The 15,882-nt window shown below is 40.6% G+C and overlaps 1 protein-coding gene across 2 annotated transcripts; it reads left to right on the top strand.

The window, feature by feature from the left end:
* The first annotated feature begins 378 nt into the window (after positions 1–378).
* dnajc16 (DnaJ (Hsp40) homolog, subfamily C, member 16) lies at positions 379–14,777 on the top strand. Of its 2 annotated transcripts, none has more exons than XM_017707887.2 (15): positions 379–909; positions 1,062–1,243; positions 2,765–2,831; positions 2,950–3,274; positions 3,696–3,880; positions 5,349–5,453; positions 5,545–5,703; positions 6,915–7,045; positions 7,511–7,688; positions 8,635–8,817; positions 9,129–9,205; positions 9,315–9,395; positions 9,479–9,568; positions 9,685–9,855; positions 11,883–14,777. In XM_017707887.2, the coding sequence occupies exons 2-15, from the start codon at positions 1,071–1,073 to the stop codon at positions 12,319–12,321; spliced, it is 2,364 nt and encodes a 787-aa protein (XP_017563376.1). In that variant the 5' UTR covers positions 379–909; positions 1,062–1,070; the 3' UTR covers positions 12,322–14,777. The 2 variants fall into 2 exon arrangements, with proteins under 2 accessions (XP_017563376.1, XP_017563377.1); XM_017707888.2 differs by having other exon boundaries at positions 379–397.
* Positions 14,778–15,882: the final 1,105 nt, after the last annotated feature.

The raw sequence follows: 15,882 nt of genomic DNA on the forward strand, positions 1-15,882 counted from the left end.
TTAAAACCCCGACATGGACGCTGCCATCACCACAGCTGCAGCTCAGCGGGCAGCTGCGGTAGCGCACAGGGATGAGAAGTTCGGTTCAGTTTCAACCGAGTCTTTCAAACTGTCCGATTACATGATCCATTGACTCACGAGCCGAGTCAACATAATCGGCACTCCCACATACAATCCATTTTTAATTCGGCATAATTAATTGGACGTTTGAATGTGTTAATATGCAATGATGAATTTGACTTTAATGTTACAGTTTCAAATGTTTATTATTCTTAACACTTTTTGTAGAAACATTCGATTCAAATGGGCTCCTGAATCAGTTCGACTCATTACAAGGAATCGGTTCAAAAGAACGATTCATTCACTAGACGTCCCTGGGGGACGCGAAGATGTGAATGTGAGCAACGCTCGAGCATATCTCTCTCTCTCTTTCTCCCTCTCTCTGTCTCTCTCTCTTTCTCCCTCTCTTTCTCTCTCTCTGTCTCTCTCTCCTCAGCAAACACAGCGCGGCTGTCAGTACGAGAGGGCTTTGACAGCTTTCTGAAAATGGACGGTTAGCCCAGTTATCTCCGTTAGGTGCGTTTTGGGGGAGATAATTAAAACATTCAGCTCTTCTCGCTTCTGTTTGAGATGTAAAACCAGCTGAACGCGTAACGTGACCGCTCAGCTAGCCTAGCTGGCTAGTGCCGTTGGCGTCAGAGTGAGCGCAGTCAGTCGGGCTGCTGGGTCTTTCATTTCGATAGGAACCGAGTAACGTTCAGGTTTTAGGACGGTGTAGTTTAGTTGTAGGGCCTGTTTCATGCCCTGGTATGGTGTCTCGTAAAGTCGTCCCGTCTTCGTGTGGTTATAATAACCTGGCGTTTCACCCGCTGGCCGGGAGCTGAGCGGCTGGCTAGCGGTAGTTGTGAGGTAAGTTCACTCCCGGTGAGCCCGTCGAGCTGCACATCTGCTGTGTTCGGAGTCGCGGGGCGTTAATATTGCAGCACAGATCGTGTCTGCACTCGTTTTACGCGCGTGGTCTTGAGCAACGAGTGTGTTTATCCTGTTTTCTCTCCTCTCAGGCTGGATTCATGGCTGGGAGGGCGATGCTGTTCTCCCGTCGCTCGCTGCTCCTGTTCTGCGCGCTTCTGGCCGCTGCGCTGGGAGACGCTGCTCACTTTGACCCCTACAAGATCCTGGGAGTCACCAGAAGTGCGAGCCAGCCTGAAATCAAGAAGGTGTATAAACGGCTTGCCAAAGAATGGTACGGTACATATTCCTGATTGCATTTTGGTAGCGACCCCCCACGTTTTAGTTGTGCACACTTAATAGGAAATAGTCTTAATATGAGATACTTAAGACAAACACTTCACGACTGTTCACAAGTATTATAGACTACTGTAAAAGACACAGATGCGACCAAGTGGACGAACAGGCCTTTAAAAAGTTGCATTCATCGTTTGTGATGTAAACAAAGTCATTCAGAGTTTACTGTCCTTATTTTATTGTACTGCACTCTGTATTGTAGTTTATTGTATTGTAGTTTATTGTCTTGAATCTTATTGTTATTGTATTGCATTGAATGGCACAGAGTTCTGCGTTCAACTCTGTTTCTTTTCCTCTTGGTGTCTGCAGTGACTTTGTTTCTAGCAGTATCTGAGCTCAGGACGGTCTTTTTCTCTAACCTATTGGTAACTAGCAAAGACACTTTCTCTAGATAGACAAAGCACTTCTTGTAAGTCGCTCTGGATAAGAGCGTCTGCTAAATGCTGTAAATGTAAATGTAACTATCCAAAGCCATCAGTGAACCTGCACGTGTCCTCTGAGTTTTTATATGTGATGTTGGTGATGGTAAGATAGTGGTAAATAGGAAAAAATAAGTTTTGTTTGAGGACTATTTTGCCTTACAACTCCTTTTTTGGAACTCATCAAGACCAAAAAAAAGCACAATTTCTGTAAAACAGTGCCTCAGACATCCATCCGCGTATTCATGACCATTTAAAACTATAACTTATCTTACTAACTTTCTGTAAGGGAGAGGCGTTAAACTCCAGACTCAAGTCTGATTCGGAAAGTTTCTCTAGAGCTTTTCACACCAAACCAGTCAGCATGCTTTTGTTTACATCATAACTGTTTAATTATGTAGAATATTTGAAAGTTGGTGGCGTTCCCCTTTAACAGAACATGAGTTTCGTCTCAAAATGATCCTCAAGCCACGCTGCCTCCCGACTCGCGTCATTATCATTATCATCATTATCTGATTCTATTTTTATTGTGAGAACTGCTGCCGGTATTAAAACCTTAATACCCCAGCCATCACAGCACACTGCAGAGTAGTGCTTGGAGGTACGGAAAGTAGTTGCCACTTGCTGTAATGATAGTTATTGCAGTGGTTAATGTCACGGGTGGCAGATTCTTTCAAAATGTGGTTCAACCAAACAGGCTCTGGACCTTTTCAGCTGTTTTTTTTTTAAAGGCAGCACAGGCCACATGCTCTGAATTTGTAGCGGTCAAAATGTAGAATAGGGCGCCAGGCAATGGAAGTGGCATGATTGCAGAAGTATTATACAGCACTATGGAAATCTCTTTCTTCTACTTACTATTACTTCATACTTCTTTGTAAGGCCAGTTTCTCACACAATTACGTAAGTCATGTATTCGTTTTGTAGCAGTTCAATGGGCTGATTCGTAGTATTTACTGAATTATAATAGCTAAAACTGCTAAGGCTCATTCACGATTTCCCAGTGTCTGCTTGTGTTTTTTCTTTTGTATCTTTGCTGCCAGGCATCCAGACAAAAACAAGAACCCAGAGGCAGAAGACATGTTCATTAAGATTACCAAGTCATATGAGGTAACACTCGCCGCCTGGGTGCTTCCCTGCCACAGAAATGTCCACATTGCAGTGTTCTTTTGTAGTGCGATGCTGAGGAAGAGGTGCTGATGTGGGCATGTTCTGTCTCAACACTCAGATTTTGTCGAGTGAGGAGAAGAGAGCCAATTACGATCGCTATGGGCAGACCGACGACACCCAGCCTTATGGCCACCGAGGCTTCCGCCACTTCCATGACAACTTCTACTTCGACGAGTCCTTCTTCAACTTTCCGTTCAACAGCAAGAGTGGCCGCGACTCAGCCGACAGCAAGTACACGCTTCACTTTAACCAGTATGTCAACGAGGTCGTACCCGACAGCTTTAAAAGGCCTTATCTGGTCAAGATCACCTCCGACTGGTGCTTCAGCTGCATCCACATCGAGCCTGTTTGGAAAGAGGCTGTGCAGGAGCTGGAGCCGCTTGGTAAGAGCTGGTTTATGTGTTGACAGTTTTGCAAAGCTGATAAACGTGTTAAAAGCAGCAAGTCTTATATTGCGTCGCTTCTACAACCAGTTTGTTATGAGAAAAGATCAAATAGATCACGTAATGGAATCTTCAGGGGCCTAAAAAAAGAATCGGCGCTCAAGTCATCCTGACTGGCGTTCTGAAGGGATCCTTCAGCCAGACGCGTTAACATGGCTGTCAGTGATGGAAAGCTAATATTTGAGCATGCCACATTTGTTTAATACCACTTGGGAGCTTTCATTTATTATTAGCAGCCCTAGCATTGTTGGTCAAACTATTCCTTTCAGTACGTGACATGATGATATCTTATGATGGTCTATGTTAAGGTTGCTAGTGTTGTGTCACATACCAACTTTCCACCCTTTGTCCACATCTGTAGGTGTAGGAATAGGAGTGGTTGATGTTGGTTACGAGAGACGCTTGGCAAATCACCTCGGTGCCCACCGCACTCCTTCCATACTTGGTGTTATTAATGGAAAGGTGACTTTCTTCCATTATGCCGTGGTCAAAGAGCACCTCATGCAGTTTGTGGAGGACCTGCTTCCACAGAGACTGGTCGAGAAGGTAACTGCCAGATTGTTTCCATGTATATCTATTTGTTATGGATTTCAGATGCATTGTAATTAAAGAATAAGTACCCTTATTAAAAGGATAGTTCCGGTAATAAAATCTGATTGGCTGAGCCGTTTTCGAAGCCGTTGTAAAACACACAGTGTACGCACCCCTGTGACTGTATCACAAAAACCAAACTCTGTATTACTGAACAATCCTTGTGCAGTTAATGGAACAGTCTTTAAATCATATGCTGCTCACGTTGACCGCCAGGTATGCTGATTAAGTAAGAACCCATTTTTTGTTTGAGCTGAGGATCTTATTTAGTTTAGTTTCTTAACTAGAACTAGGCTGGTCAGCTAGTCAACAGGCTAAAAGATAGGATGTGGCTGAATCCCAGATTATTTTTTGTGACTATTTTTAACTATATTATGCACTGTTGTGGTGCAGGAGGCAGTATTTACATTACTAAGTAGTGCACTATGTAGGGAACAGACAACCATTTGAGATTCAGCCCCAGCATGAGAAAAGGGTCACTGCTGGACTGGCACCGTATAAGACTCGCAGTGGTGATTTGGTTACCAAAAAGTACTTATGAAGCGAAGGCTGTGTTATAATATGCTCATTGTTATTCAACAAAAAGTTAAAAAGTTCGTGAAATGACCACAGTATACAGTGATAGGAGATTTCTGTGCATTCAGCAGTCCGTGGTTGCTTGGCAACAGTACCATATTCTACGGAAACTACATTTCGATGTAATTACATGTCGATTGTTATTAATAACAACTGTTATTAATAGTAACTTTTAATAATAACTTTTTATTTCGTTTCATCATAGCTTATATTGGGCACTGTTTTATAAAAGCAATAAGCCACTTGAGGCCGTGTGTTACTATGATTATCATGGTGAGGGGAGTTTTAGGCACTCTGCTTCAGTAAAATTGTAGTATGACATATGTGTAGTGTGACTTATGGCTTATTGCTTTATTAACCCTTAGACATGCAGGGCCATAGCTGACAGTTATAGCTGTTGAGCTGTACTATCTACTATTATGTTACATGGGGAGTTGCGTAATGAACTGCAGTTTTATCAAGATGTTTTAATCTACCCTTTTCTATTTGTTTTTAGTGTCACAAAAAGAAAAATACATACCCTACGTCTCCTTGTTTCTTCTCTTCTGTATCTGAGAAATGTCAGGTTACAATATGCTTTGTGTTTGGTGACAATTATTGTGATTTCTCAGGATTAAGAGATTCTTATAAAAATATTTTGGCACATTTTACTTACTTGAATAGCCTGCAGTTATAGCTGCATTTCTTTCATATAAATCCTACACTGTCACTATCTATAGTCCATTTCTTTGATCATTTTTAGTCCTCCACTGATCCTCAACTGAAATTTAATAGCTTTTTAAATCTCTCAAGTTGGGCATATATTTCCTAGTGTACTCCAGTCAAGAGATTCGTATTGCTTTCTCAGGTCACTGACCGGAATGACCGTGACTTCTTGAAGAGCTGGCATGAGGTTAACAAGCCACACGTTCTGCTTTTTGACCAAGTTCCTGTGGTTCCTCTTTTATATAAGGTACACATGACCTCTGATAGTGATATTTAGAGAAGCACCTGCACGTTTTGCTGACTGCATGAATAATTATGTGTGCACTGTTCCTCTACAGCTGACTGCATTTGCCTACAAGGACTATGTGCAGTTTGGCTATGTGGATCAGGGCCTTTCTGAGACTGCAAACTTGCTGAAGCAGTACAACATCAACACCTATGCTCCAACCATGCTTGTCTTCAAGGAGAACACAGACAAGCCAGCCGATATTATACAGGTAGGCCTGTTTTTACCCAGTAATCACGCATCTTCTGGCTTTTCTGCTGGTGTGTTCAGAATAGGTTAAGTGACCTCATGGTGTTTATTTTCATGTATGTTAAAGTCTTTTTAACAACCTATAACAATGCGGAGGCAGGAGAGAGTGCATTACATGCATTAGGCTTGAGCCGATTCATAATGGTATCATGAATCTCTGTTAAATTTGGTACCACCTACAAGCTTCCAGATTGTTCCAAGAACATCCAAACAACAAAGTTAGCTTACTGTGTAGAAACTCAAGCATATTTATTTTCTCTGATTTAAGTCAGGAGCAGACTGCAGTCACTATTTCCGGCCCTGTTTTTGGGGAAAGGCTGTTTTTTTTGTCTTTTTTTAAAGGATAGTGGCTCTTGCTAAACACACCCTCCATCTCCCACCTAAATCCTGGCTGATACCGTCATCAATCGGTAATAGCTACATGGAGCAATCTGATGATAGTGTGTTGTACACTATCACACAGGGCTGTTTTGCATGAAATGTGTTCCACAAATTGGATAGATGGATGAATGGATGGATGGATTTATTTTTTAGATTATTATTTTATACTGTATCAGTTGTGGTTAAACAATGTTTTACTGACAGATGACAGTGTTAGTTCTCTTTTATCTCACTACTTAAACTCAAATAAGCAACAGAAACACAGTCTTAAATGATCTCATTTATGATCTAAATGATTGCACTTCTGGTTTCTGCTTTAATTGATTCTCTTCATAAAAAGGTTTAATGTGTTAACATGTTATTTTCATACCAATGGAAAGTTAAAAGATACCATAATATTATATATAATATATATATATATATATATATATATATATATATATATATATATATATATATATATATAAAGTCATGATAGTATACTATTTTTTAGATTAGTCAGTACCCATAAAACCATGTGTGGTCAGTATCAACCTTGATCTGTCAACTGATCTGTCAGACAGTAAAAACTTTATTAATCCGATATCTGTGGGCAGCCACTAAAAAGGGCTGCACAAAACATACATTTTAGAAGAAAAAAAAATGATATAATGACGCATAACAAACCTCTAACAGACGTTAACACGATGAGTTTACAGATGTATGCATGAATATAATACAGCTGAGAGGAATACTCCTAACTAATACTATACTAACTCACTTTTTCTCTGATGAACCTTTTTTGTCAAACAGGCTAAAGGGATGAAAAAACAAATCATTGATGAATTCATTTCCAATAACAAATTCCTCCTTGCTCCTCGTCTGGTGAACCAGAAGGTCTTTGATGAGCTTTGCCCTGTCAAACAGTTTCATCGGCGCAGGAAGTAAGATTGCAGCATTCGTTTAATGTGATAGAATGAATCTGACTTGACTGCATACTGTTCGGTGTGACAGACAATGCAGAATGTTGAGCTGTTCTCTGGTTGCATCAGTCTGTGTGCTTTGACTTCTCTCTGAATTTAGAATTAGCTTTGAAGGCAGTAGTTTCTCTGTGAGGGCAGTAATGTTTGAGTTCTTTAATCACCGGTGTATTTGGCTTTTAGTGTGACCGAGGATATGCAATGGTCATCATTCTGAATAATTATAATGACCTTTATATACCCTTACTGCCTTTTTAAAAAGTCAGCGAGAATAGCAGTGCTATTCAGACATTTTCAGCATATTTTAGCAGATCCACAGTGATACAGAAAGATGTGATGTGCTCCCAGCAGGATAGGAAATATTCATACCATCACATCCCTGTTGTGAGGAATGTGGTGTCTGAGGACTGTTGTCTTTTCTCTCCACAGATACTGCGTTCTGCTCATTACTGGTGAAGAAGAAGCTTTTGTCATAGGAAACAAAGCTTTCCTGTCTCTGGCCTCCGCAAACACTAACGAAGTGCTTCGCTTTGCCTACGTGTATCAGCGGCAGCAGCAGCCACTGTGCACGGTGCTGCTGAAGAACAGAGACAGCACTCCCCCACAGGTAAACACTGCTTTCTGCAGCGTAGCACACTCACTGAAATACAGTCAGTTGTTTTAATGTAATGAAACATACACTTTAGGGGATGAGTGGTGCTTTCGACTGATTGTATCTCTGTGAATGTGTTGGTCCAGTTGGCTGCCTCTCTATCTTTACACTTAGTTGCCATTTTAGTACTACTTTGCACTTACAGCTGGACAATATGGCAAAAATGTAATATCACAATACTTAAGGAATTTTTCACAATGCACAATACATCACAATTGTGTATTTTTTCTGAAATCTGAAAAGTTGGGATAGAGTAGTGACACATTTAAAAAAGTACCCAAAAACTATGAATCCAGTAATATGAATTCAACATTTCACATACTGCTCTGCACTACATCCAGTTAATCCAGGGATGAGAATGCTTTGTTGGCAATGAAACATTCTGTCGGTAAGTGTTTATCTACAATATGCTCCGTAAAACATAACATGTTTTGGTGTTTTGTCCATAGGTTGAATGCTAGTCCATAGGTTGAATGCTAGTTTGAAGTGTTGGTTCAGTGCCAATCATTTTTTGCGCAATTATTTGACTATACACATACAAACCACAGATATTAGCTTGCATCCCTACTGACTTTAGCCCGTCTATTGCTGCACGGTTGATCAGCCCCCTCTCTGTCCTGCCCATCCATGGAAAGGGACTGCCATATGACCACTATTGACCAGATGTTATACTCTCAGCACAGCAAGTAATACTGACATGGTAAAGACGTGGTAGTGTGTGTCGCACAGGCAGTGTTGCTGGGGTTTTTGCAACATGTCACTGTCACTGCTAAATAGAAAACAGTCTGCCAGCCAAAAATATCCTGCCAGCCATTGGACCATTTCTGTGGATCCAGTTGTCATGAAATGTTTACAGTGTAAAGAGAATCTGACGTATTGTGTTTGTATTTGCTGTCCCCAGGTGGTAATACTGGAGAGGCGTAACGGTGCCGGTAAAGTGCTGTATAAGCCCGTGCTGGGTGGCTGGAACGGCAGTGAAGAGGACAAACACAGGCTGCTGGAAGAACTGGAACGGCTGCAAAAAGATCCCTCCATCCTTACCCACGATGCCACACTGCCGGAGCTAAACAATGAGTTTGCCTCAGTCAGTCTCTCTAGAGTTTTCTCGCTTAATGGAGTTGCTTTAAATGAGAAATTAGTCCTGGCCTATTTTACATTCCCCATGGATTTATGACGACAAGGGAGTGATTAGCTCACTATGAGAGGATTACTGTGGGCTGGGCAGCTTTTTTTGCATATAACAGTTACTATGCAAAGCATTAGTGGAGAAGTATTTTGATAGAATTGTATCCACTTTCCATTTTCATCCACATATAATATCGATTGTATGTAGGACAAGTACATCATGGTTTAATTGTCTGACTAATAGAAGTTGTCTAATTTGTCTGATTCCAGATGTTTTTAATCAGATGGATTTATACAGCATATGACTACCTGTCAGAAATCATCGATGATCTTCTTCATAATAATTGGTAAGTAGACATATGTGTATATATATTTGTATGAAATAAGCTACAGCTTTTATGAGCATAAGGAAACACAAACGTCCTTCATCAGAAAGTTAACCGTTCCTATTTGCAGGCGTGAAATGATGCCTCTTCTGTCTCTGATATTCTCTGCACTGTTCATCCTGTTTGGCACAGTGGTTATTCAAGCTTTCAGGTACGATTCTCAGCACCTCCATTTCTGTCATTCTTTTGAAATGGCCTTTCACACATTTCTCTAACATTTTTGTCTGGTTTCAGTGACTCGAGTGATGAGAAACAATCAAAACCGAAGGCAAAGGAAGCAGCAAAGACAGAGAATGGGTCACCAAACACCACTAACACCTCAAGGTGCCTCAGATATCATTATGAAATAATAATTATGAACGGAGTGTGCAAGTTCTTGCCATTCAACATGTCTGAGATGGCTAAACTTTGCTTTTGTAATATTCTTCTTTTCTGAGTAGCCGCCCACCGAAGAAAAACTTTGTGGAGGTGACTGAGTTAACAGACATCACTTACACCAGCAACTTAGTGAAGCTGAGGCCAGGCCACATTAACGTTGTCTTGGTGCTAACCGATACAACCAAAAACATTCTGCTCAGCAAGTTTGCCAAAGAAGTTTACTCCTTCACTGGGTGAGTCACTCTGAAATTAAGTCAGTGCAGAGCAACTTTGCCAAATAGTTGCACTTTGTCGTCTGTTTCTCTGCATACTTTGTTGGCCCCTTTTACCCTGTTCTTCAGTGGTCAAGGCCTCCACGGGACCACCACGGAGTAGATATTATTTGAGTGGTCGATCATTCTCAGCACTGCAGTGACCGTGACATGGTAGTCGCATGTTGATATGTGTTGTGCTGGTATGAGTGAATGAGACACACACACTCCTACCTTGTTGGTCCACCTTGTAGATGTAAAGTCAGAGACAGTAGCTCATCTGATGCTGCTCAATCCTCTAGTCCTTCACATCAGTGGTCACAGGACGCTGTTGGCTAGATCTCTTTCCAGCAGTGACACTGAGGTGTTTAAAAACTCCAGCAGCACTGCTGTGTCTGAGCCACTCGTACCAACACAACACACACTAACACCCCACCACCACATCAGTGTCACTGCAGTGCTGAGAATTATCCACCACTCAAATAATACCAACACTGTGGTGGTCCTGTAGGGTCTTAAGCACTGAAGGACAGGGTGAAAGCAGTATAATAAAGTATGTAGAGAAACAGACTACTATTGTACTACTATTGTAGAACAATAAAGTGCATCTGTTTAGTAAGTGGACATGATGAAATGCACCATAAGTGTAGAAACAAGATGTATTTAATGAAGTGGCCAGTTGGTGTACAAAGTAGATCTCTGACAGAGAGCATGTTAATGCAAATATCAGCCAGTGCTCTCTCACTCAGCCACCTTAATAACAGATCTGTTAATTACACATAGAGAATAAGAAAGCACGTACACTTTTGACATGGCACAGCACTTTTGATAGTAACCAGCTTAGGCTTTCCATTCTGGTGATGTCAGCCTTCTGAATATTACAAGAAGCTAATTTGACTAGGCTGAGGTGAGGTTGTCTAAGGGATTGTACAAGCAACATTGAAAGACCACTTCTGAGATCATGGTACTTTTGGGTAGCGACGCTCCCCCTTGTGGCATCATATGCATCAGCATCTGCCTTTGCTCTTATTTATCTTTCTTTAACTATGCCTAAACTGTAAGGATGGGAGAAACAAATTGGGAGAAAACAAATTTACCTATGTAAAATGATCAAAATTGTAAGTCGCTCTGGATAAGAGCATCAGCCAAATGCCATAAATGTAAAATGCCATAAATGGTACAAAACAGTGTTGCCGTACTTTGCGTAAAAAAAAAAAATGTCCCTAAAATAATGTACACAGTTATTTGTAATGTAATATACAACAATGTCATATTGCAATGCTTAGCATATGCACATCTTTAAAAAATGCTGGGGAATCATATTGTGGTATATACTGGGATAATATCCAAGGATGCATCAGTATAGGAGGTAGATTCCAATGGCAGATCATTTTTACACACATATCTGCCAATGCTGATACATACACATTTATCAATCAATTAATCAATTAATCAATCAATTAACCTTTATTTTGACTCGGAAGTACATTGAGGGCAACCCTCATTTTCAATGTAGCCGAGCATTTACAAAAACAGGGATTGACATGACAAAGAAAATAATATCTATATTTAATCAGTTTAAATTAAAAGAAAATGTAAAAATAACAGTGAAAAAAAAGATAAAAATAGATAAAAAATAAAACATGAGGTTTAATTGATAAGAGATTAAGATCAGAAGAAGATAAAAGATTAATAAAATAAAATAAAACTAATTTTAATTTATAAAATGTAGGAATTGTGATTAGATATTTTAATACCAAAGCCCCCAAGCATCACTCAAACATTTTTCTCTTCCAGTACAATATTCATTTCAATTCAGATTTATTTAAATACAATCAATACATAAGGAAATATTGGTTTAAAATATAAAGTCTGTCAAATGCTGACCCTTTTTTAAGGGAATGTCCACAAATACCGATATGATTCCAACATCGTCATGTATCTCTAATAATTTAATAATGTGAGACCTGTTTTACTACTAGTACTACTAATTCTTATCTCACTTCCAGGAGCCTGACGCTGCATTTCTCTTTCTTGAACGTCGACAAACACAATGAATGGATGGCCACCCTGCTGGAGTACGCCCAGGACGCCATGCAGATCGACATGGACGAGGAAGAGGGCAGTAACCGCAAAATAGACTACACAGGCTATGTGCTGGCCCTCAACGGCCATAAGAAATACCTGTGCCTGTTCAAACCTGTCTACACGGGTGAGGACGCGGATGGCAAGTCAGAGGACGACACAGGAAGCTCCAGGTCCAGGTCAGGCTCCAAGGACGAGCACCAGCACAGGAAAAGCACGACACGCTCACGTTCAACCACCCTCCAGATCCACCACAAACTGGACCGACTTGGCCTGTGGATGGAGAGGCTGATGGAGGGGACGCTCCCTCGCTACTACATCCCAGCCTGGCCTGGCCTGGACAAGATCACAGTCAATAAGTAAAACCCACCGGCAGGCCAGATGCAGTTGTGCTAGTGTTAATATTAGCACTGGAGGAAGATGGGCTCTGAGGGCCACGGAAGCGCTGAGGGAAACAAAAGACAGAGCCAAAAATGGCTTAGCATACTGATGTAGTTGATGAAGGAGGACAGTGTTTGTTCTTTGACACAAATTTCTTGTCACTCTCACCACGGTCACTTCAGTCATAAGACTCTGAGTGGCCCCCGAGTCTGATTCTGTGACTTTGGAGAGGAGTACTTAAATTGACACTATTGCTGTAATTGACCCAAGTGAAATAGTAGCTTCATTCAACCAAAATGCTGTGCTCCAACTACTGTATACTTCCCAAGTCTATTCCCCTAAATTCTAAAGGCCTGTTGAAGCTGGATTAGTTTTGCTTGGCGAGGTAACTCTGATTAAAATGACGAACGGTGGGGTATTTGACATTTGTACACTTTGGACTGAGGCACTTTTTTCTATTTGCTTTTAAAAGGAGAGACCAGTTTTGTCTGCTATTTTGTATGCCCTGCTTAACTCAAAGCAGTCAAGTAGCCTACTTTATGTCCTTTTTTCTGTGCTGACCAATCAGGTAAAAAAGGCATGTCTTCATTTGGATTATTTTTACTAGCATCACAATGCTTGCTAGTTAACCGCAGACCACTTTCTAAACAGGCAAGTGCCAGAACTTTCTGCCAATACACATCAAAACGACAGCTAGCACAGCAACTGCTATGATGCTGTTGTTGCTTTGCAACAGGAAGACAGCCAGAAGATGCCTGATCACACATTTAGTTTTCTTACAGCATTTGTTCAGTTTTCCCTCATAGGAAATGATAGAGGAATGTTGAGAAAATTCAAATCTGTCACAAATGATGTCATAAAGGACATCTCTCACGTAAGCATTACACACAGACTCACATACATCCTAGCACATTAGCAACCACCTGGGATACATATCATAATGCCCTATCAACACTTTAGCAACCACCTGGGATTCTATAGTAGTGGCCTAGCAACACCTAAGCGACCAACTGGGATACCATAAAAATGCCCTCCTGACACTTTAGCAACCACTTGGGATTTCATAGCAATGGCCTAGCAACATTTTAGCAACCACCTAGGATACCATAGCAATGGGAAAGCAACACCTTACCACTTGGCATTTTGTAGCAGTTGCTATGTCAAGCCAACAGCTTCTTTCACAACTTTCCCCTTCATTTACCTGCACTTAATAATCTGATCATTATTAGATTTTGACAGTTATCTGATTATTCAAGAGGCATGTAAACAACATACCCTGATATCTTACAACAAAGACCTACAAATCCGAATAAGAAATCTGGGAAAGCTGTATTTTAGCTCAGTAATCGGGTTTCTCAGTGCATGTTTACCCTCACTCTGATTTCTCTCCTGTTTCCCAGTCTGTGCATGTACCAAACCAGACTATTTTGATGCCTCACAGACCCCACGAGACGGCAACACAACACTTTTGGAGCGATGCTGAAACTGTCTACCTGCTTGATGGATTTAATGAAGGATTTAAATATACTTTCCACTAAAGTGACTCAATGATTTTAAAAAAAGACGACAAACATGATGAGCTTTACGTTACGCTCATGTCATGTCTTATTCTGTGAGTTTATTGGCAGGTTGCAAAGCAGAAATATGATTACTGCCTGACTCACGCAGACCCAGAGTTTCACGTTATCTGACTACCCAAGTGCATATATATGCGTTGATCGGATTACCGTCAAAATCTACGGTTATCGGATGATTAAGTAGATGTAAACGCACTCACTGTTAAGATGGCATTTGGGGACATTACACAGAAACTTTATCCTGTGTGTAATAATTATATTACAGAAGTGCCTCTGGGAAAACTAATCCAGCTCAAACAGTTAAGTCTTTAACTTTAAAGGTGCACTAAGTAGAGTGGTCCATTAAAATGTGACAGAGGTTTAGATAAAAATGAATATTACATGGTGATGAGAAATGAAGGCTCACTGTGCTCAAATACCTTTTTATAGTTATGAAACATTCCGTTATTACAAGCTAGAAGGTCAGTAGTGTGGGACTTACTGGGTAAAACCAATAATATTAATTATTACTTGGTGTACCTTTAAAGCTCAAGTCAGTCAGGCTTTGGGGTGGAGATGAGGACTTCAATTCAACTAATGCATTTCAACTTAAGTGGATCCCTTGGCTGTGCACCCAACGGTCAAGCCCTGCTGTTGGAACAGCAAACCTGTAAAATGTAGCATGAACTCGAACACTGTAAGAGAGGATGGATCTCCTTCTGCAACATACAGACACTTAAGCCCAGTCCCATTTCTTCTTTTTACCCCTACCCCTTGTTTTCTAGAGTCACCCTAACCCTTTGATACTGAGTTACAAGGGGTAGTGGTTGAAATCTTGCCCTACGAAATGGAAAAACCCTCAAATTAAAAAAAAAAAAAAAAGTTTATTAACAGCTACTAGCAGCGCTCTGTAGGCAACCCAGCTCGTCTTCAGTTATAACAGAGAAGATAACCTCGCTGCTGGGTTTTACTTACATTTAGAGCATCATATACTTTCAAAGAGGGGATATAAGACAATTATTTATTATAGCCCTCCACTAATTCTTTGGTGATACGAAGCTGAAGTCAGCTATTCACCAGCTTCTTATTCAAATTTTCCCGTTCCACCTTAAATGGTGTAGCAGTTACATTCTAGCACTTCAGGCATCAGTACTGCTGTACTATTTAAGGTGGAACGGGAAAGTTACCTAGCTAGCCATTGAGACATTAGCATGTTATTAGCTATTTTTTTTGTGCTTGTTATGAAGAAAATGACCATAAACCATTGAGACGGCGTTAAACTAAGATAATACAATAGTTATTGTACATTTTTTAATGGAGAAAATACATTTGTGGGTTTTTTTGGTCGCTCGCGCAGCCATCTTGACCGTTTTTCTTATGCTAACACTCCGTTTGGAGTGTGCCTCTGAAAAACCTCCATTTGGAGGACCATGTAGGCCTGACATGTCACCCTACCCCTCTATCTCAACAAAAATTGGGACACCCTACCCCTAGACGTGAACGTGCGAAACAGAGGGCTAAGGGCTAAGTGGTAAGGACAAGGGGTGAAATGGGATTGGGCCTTAAAGATCATAATAATTCAGTTCTATTTTAAATATTTATACCTTAAACCTTTGAGTAAATATGAAACACACTGTCCTGGATGAGAGGATTCAGAAGACAGTGTCAGTGCAATACAGTGTCACTGCTTTGCCTTGAGGTCCTGTTACTTTGTCATAACAATCGGTGATTTTTTTTTCTCTCATTTTTAAGGGTTAATTGTGATCCCACCTCTCATATGTTTGTAGTCTTGTGAGTGAAGCAGAACCTAATAGACCTTTTTGCATGGAACATAAGATAAACTAAAGGCAGTAGTTTAGATTCACACTGTGATATCTGTCCATTGATTTTGGTGCATTTTGCCAGTGAACTAGAAATGAGAGCCAGCATTTGAAATAAGGCTTTTCTGAATTCTCCTGAAAAGAAAGGACTCAAAGAAATGAACCTT

Source organism: Pygocentrus nattereri, chromosome 9 (genome assembly GCF_015220715.1).
Source record: "Pygocentrus nattereri isolate fPygNat1 chromosome 9, fPygNat1.pri, whole genome shotgun sequence".
Taxonomy (NCBI): domain Eukaryota; kingdom Metazoa; phylum Chordata; class Actinopteri; order Characiformes; family Serrasalmidae; genus Pygocentrus; species Pygocentrus nattereri.